Source organism: Malassezia pachydermatis (genome assembly GCF_001278385.1).
Source record: "Malassezia pachydermatis strain CBS 1879 chromosome Unknown scaffold1, whole genome shotgun sequence".
Lineage (NCBI taxonomy): Eukaryota > Fungi > Basidiomycota > Malasseziomycetes > Malasseziales > Malasseziaceae > Malassezia > Malassezia pachydermatis.
Window position 1 is genome coordinate 229,649 of NW_017253138.1, and position 14,352 is coordinate 244,000.

Genomic DNA, 14,352 nt, shown 5'->3' on the forward strand with positions numbered 1-14,352 from the left:
ACCCATACATTCGACGCGAAGAATTCTTTTTGAACCGCATGATTCAGCGTCAAGGCGGCATGCCGCCGTGGGTGGACTTGAATTCGGAATTGATGACAGATGTAAGATGCTTTCGCCAGAACATTCAGCAAGCATGGATCTGTAGAGCTCTTCTTCGCTTGAATGAGACAGACGAATGGAAAGAGCTCTCGCCGGTTCAAGTACACTGGATTCACTCTGCCCAAGGAGCCATGTCAGGACCCGATATGCTCGAGTACACTGTGGAAGCAACCACGCCGAAAGAGCAAAACACCTTGGCGTGGGCTCGCAATTTCCGGGATGCAGCCTGGGTTCGAGAGCAGGCGTCTTATCATGAAGCAGCAGTGCACAAGCTTAACCAGACGATACGCAAGTACAATTTTCTGGCCCCAACGCCTGCACGAAAGCAACTATACACGAAACAGAAATTCTTGCAATCAACATTGGACCACGCCTATCCTGTCTTGCTTGAAGCTATAAGTGCACGATTACGAGGAAAATGGAAAACGAATGTCAGTGCTCAGCCCGTAGAGAAACCGAGCCGGAGCTGGATGTCGTGGTTACGCTGGCGATGACTCTCTTGATTACATGATAACACACTGAGATAAGCACCGTGCCCACATACCTCTTGTTCATTGCCTGTAGCATTCATTGCAATATCCCTGGTAAAGTTGGCATTGCCGCCGCCAGCAGGCCCGTTCAAGTTCACAACAATGATACCCGCATTCCGGGGATCCACATGGGCCGAGAGATGATACCTGATGTAAGCACAACGACAAAAATAACGTACTGCTTCAAAAGTTTTTCCACGGCAGGTTTAATGTGAGCCACATGGTCTTTGGAGTGCAGGCCTTTGCCAACAATCAAGCGAAGCTCCGGGAAGTTTTGTGCCTGGGCCTTTTGCACGGCTTCCTCCGCTTTGGCCAGTGCTTCTTTGACGTACAGACCATGTAGATCCACGGTATCCAGTGGGCTATCTGCGTTGTTCGCGGCGAAAATCCACTGACGAGCCTCGGCATTGAGACGTTCCATGTTGATTTTGTGCCGGTTCCCCTCCTCACTTAGCTGCTTGGCACGCGCGCCATCTCCGTTCGAGTAGGCCTTCTTTGACTCGGCAAACGCATTGGCCATTTTATTGCCCTCAGAGCGAGCTTTGTTCCGAAGCTCCTTGTAATGAGGATTTTGAGCGTTCTTGTTGTTGTCGTCGAAAGCATGAATGTTGGTTGTGCCTAGGATCTGCGCTGTGTTGGGCGCAGGACCACCTGGTGCCTCATTGCCTGGATGAAAGCCCTGAGGATATGGCGCTGCTCCGCCTGGGTAGTACGCTGGTTGAGGCGCTGGTGGATAGCCATAGGCCGGGCCCTGCTGGTACTGCGAGGGATAACCGCCATGCGGTTGTTGGTGATGATGTCCATGAGATTGGTGCTTGTTAAATAAGCGGTTCAGAAGATTCTGCGTAAGTTCACACGGGCCTACGTACGCCGAGCAGAGCTCGAAAAATGAACTTCAGCGCGCTCACTAGGAGGTCCATCGTGTGTATCCCTCGCAAAATTACGCGCGTGAAGGGTATTAAAAAAATGGCACGAGATCGGCCTGACTAGATTACATTCGCGCAAGAGGACCTACTTGGACTTGCTGCACTTTGTTGCGGGCACTTTCACGGTTGCGCCGCTTCATTGACGACCTCCACACACCTCGCGCGCCATGGCTCAAGCGAAGCAGTGCTCGTTGCAGGGCGCCCTGTGAGAGGGGTTCGTGGATCGATAGACCATCCTGAGATCGACCTTGCATTTTATTTTGCAACATGGCCTTGGCCTTCGATGAAGCGGGAAGCGAACGCCAGCGTGCTGAACGCCGTAGCCACATGGGAGATCGATTCGCAGCTTCGAAGAGGCGTTGCATATAGGTATCGCAGCCATGCATTGCATGCACAAAGTCGTTGGATGTGACCACTTGACGCTTGAAAAAAGGTATGGTATTCGCAATACCGTGCTGGTAATCTTTCCAGAATGCAGCGTTTTTCGAGTAGTAGTAAGCGATCCACTGATCACTTTGCCGACGCAATTTGAGGTAGGCGCCATTCCAAGAACCAAGCACATAGACATCGTCTCCACAATCGACCCACGCATTGGGCGAAATCTTGGACAAAGCGTCAGGTGTTTTGCTGGCCATTGCCTTTTGCAGTTCACGTGGATCATTGTAGTCGACATATGTAATATGATCAGGAGGCTCGAGGAACGACGAAGCACGTGTTCTGTGGGCATTCATCGCACTAGCCCGTTCGCGTAATTCGTCCACAGTGTCATCTAGCGTAAGTGCGTATATTCATACCTTGTATGTCCGCATTGGCATCCAGGCCGAACAAAGTCGGCGTGCACACCAAATCGTTTTCCACGTTCCCAACGACGTCCAAAATCAAGCAGTCCTTCTTGCCTTCCGACAGCCGCATACCACGTCCAATCATTTGGGAAAAAAGGTTCTTGGACTTGGTCGGTCGAAGAAGAAGCACACAATCAATAGGAGGCACATCAGCGCCTTCGGTCAAGATAGCTATTGTAAGTCGCTGTTCATACGTACCGCAGTTCACCAGCACAGGAAAAGTGCCTTGCCGAAACGCATCGAGCGTGGCATCCCTTTCGGACATCAGCATACCTGAATGAAAGGGGCGGGCATCCACTCCGCACCGCTGAAATTCTCTAACAATGGATCCAATATGAGCCACATTCACAGCGAAAACCAAAGTTGATCGACGATGAGGCCAAGCCAGATCAATCCAGGACCGGACAACGACTTCGGTAATCGCTGGCTGGTTCACAGCTTGCGCTAGCGACGACACCACGTAGTCTGACGAGGTTGAGGACACATGCGATAAATCAATGCCAGCTCGCACGAGTGTAAAGCGCACGGGGCACAGCCTGCGTAAGTCGCGTGGATCACATACCATTGATCATCGATCATCTCCAAAAAGTCTTTGTGAAAGACGATTTCTTCATAGACATGACCCAAAGCCACGCCATCATGACGTGTGAATGTGGCAGAGAACCCAATAATAGGGACTCTGTGGTGCCTTTGTACTTTTGGTGAGGACGGCGGCTGGATCTCTTTATGAAAATGGGCGAGAACCGAGAGGTAACTGGCAGACGTAGAGTGATGAGCTTCATCAACGATTATGCACTTGAAGCGAGAAGGGTCGAATTTACATAGTCGTGAAGGTTGACGAAGCGTTTGCACGGTAGCCACCGTGATATCTGCCTTGCCTGAAGCGACATGGCGTGCCCCTTGCTCAATCTCTACCGCGAGATGGGGAAACATGTCTCGAGCGCGATCAGCTGCTTGCTGTGCCAGCCCAATCGCATTCACAAGAATCAAAGACTGTGTCGCACGCTCATTCATAGGCTGGATGCGCGAGAGCAGCGAGGTAAACATGGTCGTTTTGCCGCTGCCTGTAGGTGATGAGACACCGATGCGTGTACAGCCTCTGGCCAATGCCTCTAAGCAGGAACGGACGCAGTCTTCTTGATAGGGCCTGAGCGCAATATGTGATGCTACAGCCGATGAAGTGTACTCTGCTCGACGGGGGAGACGCTGCACCGCCCTCCACGGCAGGGCGCAAGCCAGGCATCGTGCCAGCGCCCGCCCAACCATGAGCGGCACAACGCAAGCAAGCGATGTACTCCACATAGGCTCGGACTTCGCACGGCCCCTGCCGCCACCATGTCCACACGACCAGCCTCGCATGCAGGGACATGGTACTCCGCCGACCGTATGTACACCAGTACTAACAGCAGGCGCGGAGCTATCAAAAAGTCTTTCTACCTGGCTGGAGAGTGTCTACGGGACATACCCGCCAATCGACCAGCCCGACGTGGCTCGGCATACGCCGGTGAAAGGCTGCAAAGCCGTGATTGCTCCGTAGGTACACGTTCGACTTACACAGGCACGCGGGGTATAGATACTCGGGACCTTCAGCCGCATGGGCCTATGCATGCATGGATCCATCCACAATGTACGTATGGTCAGGCGGCTAACCGTAGCCGTACAGTGCTGGTCTTAGGGCCATCCCATGTCTCGTTCCTACGTGGATGTGCCTTGACGCAGTACGCATCTGTGGACACACCACTAGGCCCCATTGAGGTCAATGCGCAGCGTACGTACATCTATACTGATTCAAGTCAATGAAGAACTGCGCCAGTCCTCCCTCTTCCAAATGATGGAGCACGATTTGGATATCCGAGAACACAGTCTGGAGATGCATTATCCCTATATTAGAAAGGTGTGGGACAGGTACGTACACTCTATCTAACTTTAGCCACCCTGTGACCATCGTGCCGATCTTGGTGGGCGACATGTCCGCTTTCACGCGTCAGAAAATAGCCCAATACCTGGCCAAGTATGCTGCGGATCCGAGCGTGGGTATCGTCGTGTCAAGTGACTTTTGTCATTGGGGGGAGCGTTTTAGGTACACACGCTATCAAGCCTCTCACGATGCAGCGCCTCAAGTGCTCACTAGTCGCTCACCCAGCTCGGCGTATGCGGCATGCCCTATCCACAAATCGATTGAAGCCCTGGATATCGATGCAATGGCACGCATCTCGTTTGACAAGGGGGGCGTATGGCATGCACATGACAGGTTCAAATCGTATATAATGACTACACGGAATACGATATGTGGTCAGCACCCCATTCTGCTGCTATTGCTCATGCTTTATGAGCTTGAAAAGCAAGGTATGGCACTTGAGTGCAAGTTCACGCACTATGAGGTAAGGTATCACTCATCGCACTCACATGCCAGCAAAGTAGCGCATGCACACACCCAAAGGATAGCTCGGTATCATACGCTTCCGCTTACATTCGACCTATCCACTAGTTAGAGCCAAGGTGGACGCATCTCATCGCGCTTGGCTTGGATATCGTTCAGTCGGTCACGAAGCACCTGAATGGCTTGCTCGCCTGTGGTATTAGCAGCATCGTAGAATACATACCTGAAAGAAGCTGGCCCTGATGATAGGTCTGCACGTGAGACAGATCCGCGCCACGTTGCTGGTCTTTGGCAATACCTTCCAAGAGGCGAGCCGAGAACATCTCTTCTGTGGTCAAGGCAATGTAGCGACGGTTCGCTTCGATGTCGACCGCGTAGGGCCGGATTCGAGCATCGTCCCAGGTAATGTGACTACCCAGGCCGGCACGGGCCTCAGCTGAATCGGACGACGATGGTTGCTCGCGCTGCCATGACTCACAGAACGACCAGTTCGCATTCTCCATGAGCTCATGCACTCGACCCTCAAACACGCTCTGCATCTGCGTCTGTTGCGCCATCAGATCAATGATCCGAGCATCAGAAGACTCTGTCGCATCCTTGGCCTGCGGGTCGAGGACCGAAGGAGAAATAGGGACACGAGGATCAAAGTCCAACATGTCCACATCCAGCCACGATGTATCGCCTTTAAAGACCCAGCCTGGCTGCTCATCGCACTGCAAAGCATATGTCAAGAGACTTGGATCCCATGCAGCCAGTGCCACAGTGGCACGGCGATCCTTTTCCCCGTGTGCATCGTACCGGAACTGTACGAGATGCATAGGCAGCATCACTGGGTAGCAGGCCAGCATATCCAACTGCAATGTATCCCATTCCATACGTAGCATAGCACTCTTATTCTCGCTCCTCTGGTCATCCAAGTTGGCTACTTGGATTTCCACGCCAGGAAGGATGGTAAAGCGGCGGTTGATATGCAGCGCAGGCCCTTGTGAGAGCAAGTCGACCATTGAGCTGCGCAAATCAGCCGATTTGCAGAGATCTGGCAGACACAATGGTGTAATATTGAAAGGAAGGATACTAATTTGTCCATCGATATCCACTTCAGGATGCAAGTGACGCTCTTTCGAGAAAGGGGCATACGTCATAGGTTCGTCAGCCGAGGTAATAATCGACGGCGCACGCTCTGGCGTCGAGGGCAGACGAGGCGGTGGCGCCCGGATCGGGAGGCTATCCATAGGCCTCCAAGAGTTGCCAGGGAAGGCCGAATTTGTCGAAATAAACGAGGCGGTGGCCTCGCCATTGTCGCCGCGGCACTTCACTTTCCACATAGCATCTACGACCCACGTCGGGTAGTACATCGCGCGTGACGAGACGATGCGCATCACCGACTCCTCTGAGTCAGTCATCCATCCCAAACCCAAAGCCTGCGATACAGCAAATCCTATGCCGCCCCATCGACCTTTGATCGTAGGTAGCAGCTGCTCCAATGCAGCCAACCTAGCACGATACACAGCATCCTCGGTCGATAGCTGAAATTCAAGCGCAGAGACTTTGCTTGCTTGAAGAGTAGTTCGTGATGTTGTAAAGTTGCGGACACGCGCTGGTGCCGCAACAGCTGCAGCAGCAGCCCTGGACGACGTCCATAAACGTGCCGCCGACATGCAGGAGAAGCCAACACAGATCCTAAGCCGCTGGCACTGGTTCGTGCGGTGATGGCCATGCCAGCCTAGTAGAGAGAGAATCGAGGAAATAATTCCGACCTGCTAGGTCACTTACACAACACATTCTCATTATCCATCTGCCTTGTCTTAGGTAATAGCCACATGGTGGTAGGACCAAAGCCTTGCCGTTATCTGAACTGCCCTGTCTGCAAGGGTGTGTGGAAAAGGCCGCGTTCCGCTAATCTAAATAGTCTCATTGGCCCAACCTATATCATGTTCCAGTGTAAGTGCTAAGGGGCCACCGCCGCTTAAGTCTCATGCACGACAACTAACGAGCAGTATTATTGCACACATCGATCCAATAAACCCACGCCGATGAAACAATCAGGACTGTTCTATTTTGAGCAACAATTTATCATGCAGGCCCAGATGTTCTGGAAGCGGTGTAAAGACCCGCATGGTTTTGGTTATCAGGAAACCTTGGCAGACCACCACTCTAATCAACACGTACACCGCCTATCAGTTCATGTTGCGTTGGTTTGGTCTCTTTACACTCTGCTTATGGTGCTGCACGCAACTGGCATGGGCGCAGGGAACCATGTTGGAGCAAGTTCGTGTGTCAGAACTCTCACGCTCTGACCCTATTGGCGCCGCGAAGCAGGTGATCCAGTTCCCACACATCCTCAGGGAGAATGCCTCGTTGTGGTTCCAAAACAACAATGTGTCAGGCACAGGCGACGATGCCCAAGTACCCTGGGGCCGTGGTGCCTGGTTCAGCTGGAACCCCTGGGCGCTGGGTGAGTTTGAGACGGGGTACGTGTGGGTCCCCACGGACTTTGACATGTTCCATTTGGACCGCTCTGAATCGATCGGGAAGATCAATGGTACAGAAGGAAAGATTCCGTACTATGTAAACAAAGACTACGATGCGTCGAAGATTAAGCGTGCGGTGATCATTTGGCCAGGCCAATGGCGTGACTCGTGGAAGTTTATCAACCTGCTCGGCAATGCCTATCGTGTTGCTCAAAAGTACCCAGAGCTGGAGGTACATGATGGCGAGGTGCTTATGATCTCACCCTTGTTCCTGAATGAGGACGACATGAGTGCTGGCGCTGCGACCAAGGACCAGCTTGTGTTTGCCAAGTCGGGCTGGTCAGCTGGCGGTACCGCACGCTCACCGGAAGTATTCAAGCATGTGAGCTCGTTTGACGTAATTGATCATTTCGTAAACAAGACACTGAACAAAGACCATTTCCCCAATCTCGAGACCACGGTCGTGGCGGGACACTCGATGGGCGGCCAGGCTGCACTGCATTATGCGATGCTGAAGAACCCCACGTCGGATGAGGATCGCGTGCGTATTTGGGTCGGCAACCCAGGTTCGTACGTATGGCTGGATGATAGCCGTCCGTTCTCTACCAAAGGATGTGATGGTTACACAAACTGGCCGTACGGCGTGTCCGACATCAAGACGATCCCCAAATATGCGCGTAGCCGTGCTGGAGAAAATGGTGCGACCCTGATTCGCAATTTCCGTGAACGGCATATCCACTTTGCCATCTCTGAAAACGACAATGGTCAAGGTGTGACGCATTGCGAGGCCATGGCCCAAGGCCCCAACCGCATTGCGCGCGGCACGGAATGGGTGTTGGCGCAAGGCAACTCTACAGCTGGCTGGTCTGACAAGCACACGCTCAACTACATTGCAGGCGCATCGCATCAGGATTATGTGACAATGGCGTACTACTACAGCCTGAAGCATATCTTTTCGGATAACAACTAATACATAGGACCCTTCCATATTGTACATTGACTAGGGAGGGATCTAGTGAACAATGGTTGAATGCATAGCAACGCTTTCTCGTCTTACGAGAAGACTGCACAGAGCGAGGCAGGGTGTTTTTGAAGGGGATATCACTCATGGTTATCATCATCATCATCGTCATCGTCATCGTCCTCTTCACTGCTTCCTGAGGGCTCGTCAGGGTGCAAAGGCTCCACGATCAACGAAGCACTGGGCCCGAACCCTTGTACATCCTGCAAGGCCGAAGAGAGGATGTCATGCGATAGCAGGCGTCGGGGGTACGTCTGGACAAGTTGAAAGGGGTATGTGTGTTCGTAACCCGTCGGCCGCGAGAGAGGCGCGTCCTCCACATGCGCATCGATGGTGTCGACATAGGCATAAAGGTGCTCGAGCGTGTCCGAAGGACGGAAATGACGTTGGAGGTTTCGGCCATCGGGCAGTTTCACACTGACACGGATGGTCGGTGCAACGCCGGCTTCTGGCTCCTTAGGCACAAAGTGAGCATGCGCCCATGTGCGCCACTGAGCGGCCCGTTGAAGCATAGATGCCTTGGCAGCCTCAGCCTGTGCCAGCGAAGCTTCCTGCGCGAGCCGCATTTGTTCTTCTTCACGACGTTGCAGCACACGCTCTTGATCACGCCGACTTGCCTCTTCGTACGCGCGGTCTTGCTCCGCCCGCAACTCACGCTCTTGCTCCCGCTGATGCTGTTCACGGCGTAGTTGGTGGAGGTAAGTATTTGTGCGCGGGAGGATCATCTCGGTAATGTGAGTGCACAGGGCCGAAGCGCTTAGTACAGACTGGGGCGAGCCTTCCAGGCGGCTCAGGACAGCAGGGTGGGGCACGACACGCCCGCGGGAGCGCGAGCGACGTGGCTGCAGCGCAATGAAAGCGACAAAGGGGAACGTACTCGCCTCAAGCAAATTCGAGACCTGATAGGCTTCCCGATCCTGAATATCACCGCCCCAGACGACAAAGTCGGGCGATTGCAGCGCACGTACCAGGGCGCTATCTGTCAGTACTTGCTGCCGGAAAGCATCGTAGTCACTATGCGCCCGACTGGTCAGCACCACCATGAGGATCTGGATGTGATCACGCACACGCAGCAATGCCTCCGAATAGCTCCCGATCATAAAGGGCGGGAGGGGGACGCGGCCCATGGAGATGGCCTCGGGCGACGTGGAGCCTTGCGTATCGCGCTCTAGAGCAAGGACCCAGTTGCGTGCGCATACCGTAGGATCCTGCGAGAGCCGGCTCAGCTCATAGCGTTCCGACGTGCTACGTGATCCGTAGATCAGACGCCAGACGAACATGGCCACCGCGCCTAGAACAGAGAAGGGAAAGGAAACGACACGCCACAGTGCCAGGAGCCACTGGCTATCCCACACACTAGCATTCACAGGGCCCAATGTACGAAATGGCTGTGCCGTGCCTACGTGGTGGATAGGAGGGCTAGGAGACGCGTGCACGGCACGAGACGACGACGTGGTCGTGTCCTGTGAGGCACGCTGCTCGGCCGTCTGGGCGTCGACGATAGCGCGCGCCGCCGCAGCCACATGGTTCTGCTCGACATCCAGCATCATCTGGAGCACGTCTTCATCAGGATGCGCGGCTGGGTCGAGGCCTAGATGGACCAGCTCGTCGCGTAGCGCTCTCAGCATTGATTCCGACATCGTGGGGTGCGAACCATTAGGCGCTGCTGGGCGCGCCGAGGTGGGGTTTCGGCCGAGGTAGGAGGAGGCCTGTGCGTACCGTAGCTACCACAACTATGAGGTCTTGGCGGCATTCTGAATGACAGAGAGACCCGTGTCATGTACAGGATCCCAGAAGGCAGCATCCACGCCACTAGTGCGATGTGCAGAGGCAATAGTACTGTTCTGCCAGGGCAGAGATGGTGCCAACGACGACGAAGGATCAGGCATACGTTCGACAATCGACATGCGGTTCTCGTGCTCTTTGCGCCGCACAGCACGCTCCTCTTCGCTCTTGTGCCATAGCACGCGCTCGAAAACATGGTGCAGGAACATGGGTACAAGCTTAAATACTTGCTCCCATATCAAGGCACACAGGAATGATGCCATCACAGCGCCTGCCGAGCTTGAACGAGGCAGGAAGTACGGCATGACATGAGCCGCCGACTGCTTCACGGGGTGCGTCGCGTTCAGATGCGGGTGTAGGTACGTGCGCATGACCGAGTGACCCGACAAGATGTTGAGTTTGGCCTTGTTTTCAAACAGGTAGATCAGCGAGACGTTCGTGAAGACGGCCAAGCGCACTGACAGCGCCAAGACATCCATCCAGCGCTCAATGCTCTCGCTGCGACGGGGTACGGGACGACGCATATTCATGACTAGCTTCATCGCATCAGAGCGAAGCTCGAAGAAGTTGTTGACGAAGCCCATCACAGGCGCTAGCGGCCAGATAACCGACCACATGGTGATCGTGCTGAACTGCGTCGCCATTTCGGCATAGTCGGTGAACAAGTCGTACTCAGGCAGCGCCATCTCATCATGGACACGCTCTAACAACGCACGTTCGGTCTCGGAGCTTACAGCAGCATAGCCCTTGGGTGGCGGTGGCGGTGCCCATCCCAGACGCTTACGAAGCCGCGCCCAAAGAGGGCCGCCTGTGCGAAGCAGAATCGGCAAGACGAGCTCGGAGAAGGTGTTGCTAAGCTGCCCGGTGACAATCAGCGCAAAGAGTTGCGCGTGCAAACGGCCTGGCGTGATTGAGAAGTGGACATCTTTCGGCATTTTGACATAGTTGTCGAGAGAGAACATCTGAATCACTTGTGCGAGATAGCCACGCTGAATAAACTCAGCAACGATCCGCTCGCCAAACGGAATATAGATGTACGCACTAAATGTCAGACCTGCAAAAGTGACCAAAGACTGCATGCCGAAAATCTTGGCGGTAAGGCTGGCGACAAAGGCGTTTTCCGTCTCGTAGTTCTCAAACCAGGTAAGGAACCCTGCCATGGACCGCCATACCGACAGAATTAGCGGCATACCCACGCCAAAGAGCACCGTAGGAATGAGCGGGACCACCGATTGGAACGGACCATCGTACACTTCCTTCAAAATCACCTCAAAGACAAACAGTGCGGTAATGGTGAGAACAAGCAGAGCGACAAAGGCCAGCGTAATAGGGAGCGTCACCATATACCGCAAATCACGTCGCCACCACTCAAACACCTCTTCAGGCTCGCCAGTCACGGAGGCGCGAACGATCTTACGTGGACTGAACGATTCATTGCGTGCCGCTACATGCGACACACCTGACATGCCCCAACGCACAGCGAGTTTGCGTTCGCGAATGCGCCATACTTCAAGGAAGGCTGTCGCCCAAACAAGCAGCACAGCGGCATAGGTAGGATCGTACGAGCGACCGGATGCCCAAAACACCAAACCTAGCATCGCTGCCGGCGCCAGCGCCATGAAATAGCAGTTCAGGAACGCAAAGTACATAGCAATGTTTTCGCCAAGATGTTCCCGCAATTCATCGATGTCGTCGTCACTGATACCGTACATCATAGAGCGGAGGGACATTTTCGACCACGTCGACACCCAACGCTTCTCAAACGTCGGATCGTGCAGGGGTGTCATGTCGACAACGTTGGGGAACGCTTTGCATCGAGGACGGACGCCAGCGCCATGACGATACGATGTAGTGGACGAGGCCTGGCCTGCTTGGAAGGGGGATGTAATAAGCATGTGAATGTAGCGGAGACGCTGTGCAGGCGTCAGGCGGTCTTCCGCTGCGTGGTGCGACGAAGGCGGGACGACGCCGTAGAGGAAATCGTGCGTTCTGATGGTCAGCAAGGGCCAACATACCTCTCAGCACGTCGCAGCGCATAGAGTGCATGATCCGGCGCCGTGATAAACACAAGGACGTCGCCCGTACCCTTCTTGCCAGGCCGAGATACACACTGCAGACCGACATCACGGAGCCGCTGCATGAGCCGTGTCAGCTCATTCGCACGCTCCTCCATCACAGACGCAGGCGCTCGTGCTTGGCCTTGGGCATATCGAAGAGGAAGACCCTCGAATTTCAACACATATTCTACAGACAGCGCCTGCGTTTCTTGCGCAGGAGTCACAGACATCACGGTGGGAGGAGGGGCGTCGCGCCACGCACCGCACCGCGGGCGTTCTCTCGCACGGAAAAAGGCCTGCATCATGCATGTGGAGGTGAGTGGCACGGGGCGCCGCAGGCTACCGAAGATGCGCGGGGCACACCACCACGGGAGGTGGTAAGGGCATAGCAACAGGTATAGAGTCTGGAGGTGGAGAAGGTGGCTTTTTCTCGTCGACCTCACCGAGCTGTGTCGAAGCACGGTGAGAATGCAAGCGTGGATGCATTTGATAGTCAGGGGGCTGCACACCATGATCCGAGCGTGAGAAGGGGCTATGATGGTGCATGCGCGTATTCAGAGGCCGAGGCTCATTAGGGTAATCGTCCATCTCTCTCAATTCTACGTCGGCAGAGTTGCGTGAAAAGATGCGTGTGAGGATAGAGAGAGGACGGCGCGTTTCGGATTGTGTGGAGGCCATGGTGAATGTGCGCGTATGACGCACGACGTGCGGCCCAAAGTAGATGAGAGGGATCGTCACGCCGTGCGTCAACACGGAGGAGAACACACAGAAAAGGACCACAGGCGTGATCACACGACGCAAGTGCTCACGTGTATGGTCGTCAGGCACCGCACGCAGCGCGACTTCAATGTAGTACACAGCTCCGACGCCAATCGGCCCAAACCAGCCCACAAAAATGCTCTCGTTGAACGATTTAAGTACAGGAATGATCTTGTACATAAGCATCACCCACGGTGGACGGCGCAAGAGGATCACAGCGATGCCCAGCAAGACAATACGCCATCCATTGATACCGATCTCTTCATTGCTGTAGTCTTGCCATGGGATAATCATACCGATGTACATAAACACAGCTGCATTCAAGAGCATATCGATAATTTCCTGGAAATCGTTTTCTTCCAGACGTAGGCGGAACCAGTCGTCCCATGTAAACGAATTGCCTGCCACAAAGCACGCCAGAATATCGTCCGTCCCAAACAGGCCCGCTGTGCCCACAGTGAACAGAGCAAGGCCAAAACCGTAGCTGAAAAAGTTGGACATGTCAATCAGATTGTGTGTAGCCGCCCAGCGAAGCACTTTGCGTGCAATGTAGCCGAGCAGAGCGCCATACGCACACGAGAGCAGAATATCGTACACAATAATACCGTAGAACCAACGCCAGATTTCCTGGCCCACCGACTCGCCCGAATCTACATGCGTACGTGCGAGAAGCAGTACAGCCATAAAAAGGAACGGGAAGCCCAGGCCATCATTTGCACCGCTCTCTGCGAGAATGATGTGGCGCACATGCTCTTCGACATGCTCTTCTGCAAATCGGCCCGACGTAATAGAGTTAGCCAGTACAGGGTCGGTGGGTGTCACACACGACGAAATGCAAAGCGCTTCCAGGAACGTTAAATCCTTGATCAGACCCCATACAAGCAATGCCGTCACGAACCATGCCGTCGTCATAATGAGGATGAGAAGGACAGATAAACTTTTCCATTGCTTCCACAGATACTTTTCAGGCAATGCAATCCCTGTGAACAGCACCTGAACAGCAATGACAATGCGCGAGACCTGGTAGGTCACCTCATTCACAGTCTCCGGCTCGGCCCATGAAAAGGGATCAACCCAGTTAAGCACATGGGGTCCAACGATAACCCCAATCGCGACGGCTAACATCGGTTCAGAAATATACAGCCGTTCTCGTACAAAGTAGCTGAACAAGCCATAAATGACGACAAAGCCGCCCATGATGGCGAAGCCTTTCGACATCTGCGAAAGCTCCGTCTCTACAACCTCAATCATGCGCTAGAGGTACACAGATGTTAGGAAAAAAAAAAGTGCCAACCTGTGGCCTGCATCTCCACAGGCATATTTTAGCTGGGGACCGCCCCCCTATAAACCCAGATCTGACTAACTAAAAATTGTAGGCGCCCAAGACCATCCTAGGCAGGTAGTATGCTTGCTACCTAGGAAAGCGCCTGGGCACCCAATGGCTCTTCTCATCGAATGAGGACCTGCCGCTGTAGAGGAAAG

The 14,352-nt window shown here is 54.0% G+C and overlaps 7 protein-coding genes across 7 annotated transcripts; 2 read left to right on the top strand and 5 right to left on the bottom strand.

Moving 5' to 3' along the window:
• Positions 1 to 602: 602 nt before the first annotated feature.
• Malapachy_3027 (p-loop containing nucleoside triphosphate hydrolase protein) lies at positions 603 to 3,444 on the bottom strand (the record flags this gene model as incomplete). The annotated part of the gene is made up of 8 exons (XM_018137507.1): positions 603 to 617; positions 644 to 776; positions 809 to 1,470; positions 1,645 to 2,324; positions 2,350 to 2,568; positions 2,596 to 2,933; positions 2,960 to 3,076; positions 3,161 to 3,444. 8 exons carry the CDS (start codon positions 3,442 to 3,444, stop codon positions 603 to 605), a joined length of 2,448 nt encoding a protein of 815 aa, XP_017994050.1.
• Positions 3,445 to 3,732: 288 nt separating this feature from the next.
• On the top strand, positions 3,733 to 4,818 carry Malapachy_3049 (hypothetical protein; the record flags this gene model as incomplete). Its single annotated transcript, XM_018137528.1, has 6 exons — positions 3,733 to 3,781; positions 3,988 to 4,024; positions 4,053 to 4,165; positions 4,191 to 4,302; positions 4,328 to 4,743; positions 4,811 to 4,818. 6 exons carry the CDS (start codon positions 3,733 to 3,735, stop codon positions 4,816 to 4,818), a joined length of 735 nt encoding a protein of 244 aa, XP_017993617.1.
• A 67-nt stretch (positions 4,819 to 4,885) lies between these two features.
• On the bottom strand, positions 4,886 to 6,435 carry Malapachy_3059 (hypothetical protein; the record flags this gene model as incomplete). The annotated part of the gene is made up of 2 exons (XM_018137538.1): positions 4,886 to 4,968; positions 5,001 to 6,435. The coding sequence occupies 2 exons, from the start codon at positions 6,433 to 6,435 to the stop codon at positions 4,886 to 4,888; spliced, it is 1,518 nt and encodes a 505-aa protein (XP_017993666.1).
• Positions 6,436 to 6,961: 526 nt separating this feature from the next.
• Positions 6,962 to 8,218, top strand: Malapachy_3043 (hypothetical protein; the record flags this gene model as incomplete). Its single annotated transcript, XM_018137522.1, has 1 exon — positions 6,962 to 8,218. One exon carries the CDS (start codon positions 6,962 to 6,964, stop codon positions 8,216 to 8,218), a length of 1,257 nt encoding a protein of 418 aa, XP_017993625.1.
• Positions 8,219 to 8,349: 131 nt separating this feature from the next.
• Malapachy_3029 (regulator of the ubiquitin pathway) lies at positions 8,350 to 9,909 on the bottom strand (the record flags this gene model as incomplete). Its single annotated transcript, XM_018137508.1, has 1 exon — positions 8,350 to 9,909. The coding sequence occupies one exon, from the start codon at positions 9,907 to 9,909 to the stop codon at positions 8,350 to 8,352; it is 1,560 nt and encodes a 519-aa protein (XP_017994048.1).
• A 93-nt stretch (positions 9,910 to 10,002) lies between these two features.
• On the bottom strand, positions 10,003 to 12,341 carry Malapachy_3058 (hypothetical protein; the record flags this gene model as incomplete). The annotated part of the gene is made up of 2 exons (XM_018137537.1): positions 10,003 to 12,043; positions 12,070 to 12,341. The coding sequence occupies 2 exons, from the start codon at positions 12,339 to 12,341 to the stop codon at positions 10,003 to 10,005; spliced, it is 2,313 nt and encodes a 770-aa protein (XP_017993667.1).
• A 109-nt stretch (positions 12,342 to 12,450) lies between these two features.
• On the bottom strand, positions 12,451 to 14,121 carry Malapachy_3034 (na+ h+-exchanging protein; the record flags this gene model as incomplete). The annotated part of the gene is made up of 1 exon (XM_018137513.1): positions 12,451 to 14,121. The coding sequence occupies one exon, from the start codon at positions 14,119 to 14,121 to the stop codon at positions 12,451 to 12,453; it is 1,671 nt and encodes a 556-aa protein (XP_017994127.1).
• Between the last annotated feature and the right edge of the window lie 231 nt (positions 14,122 to 14,352).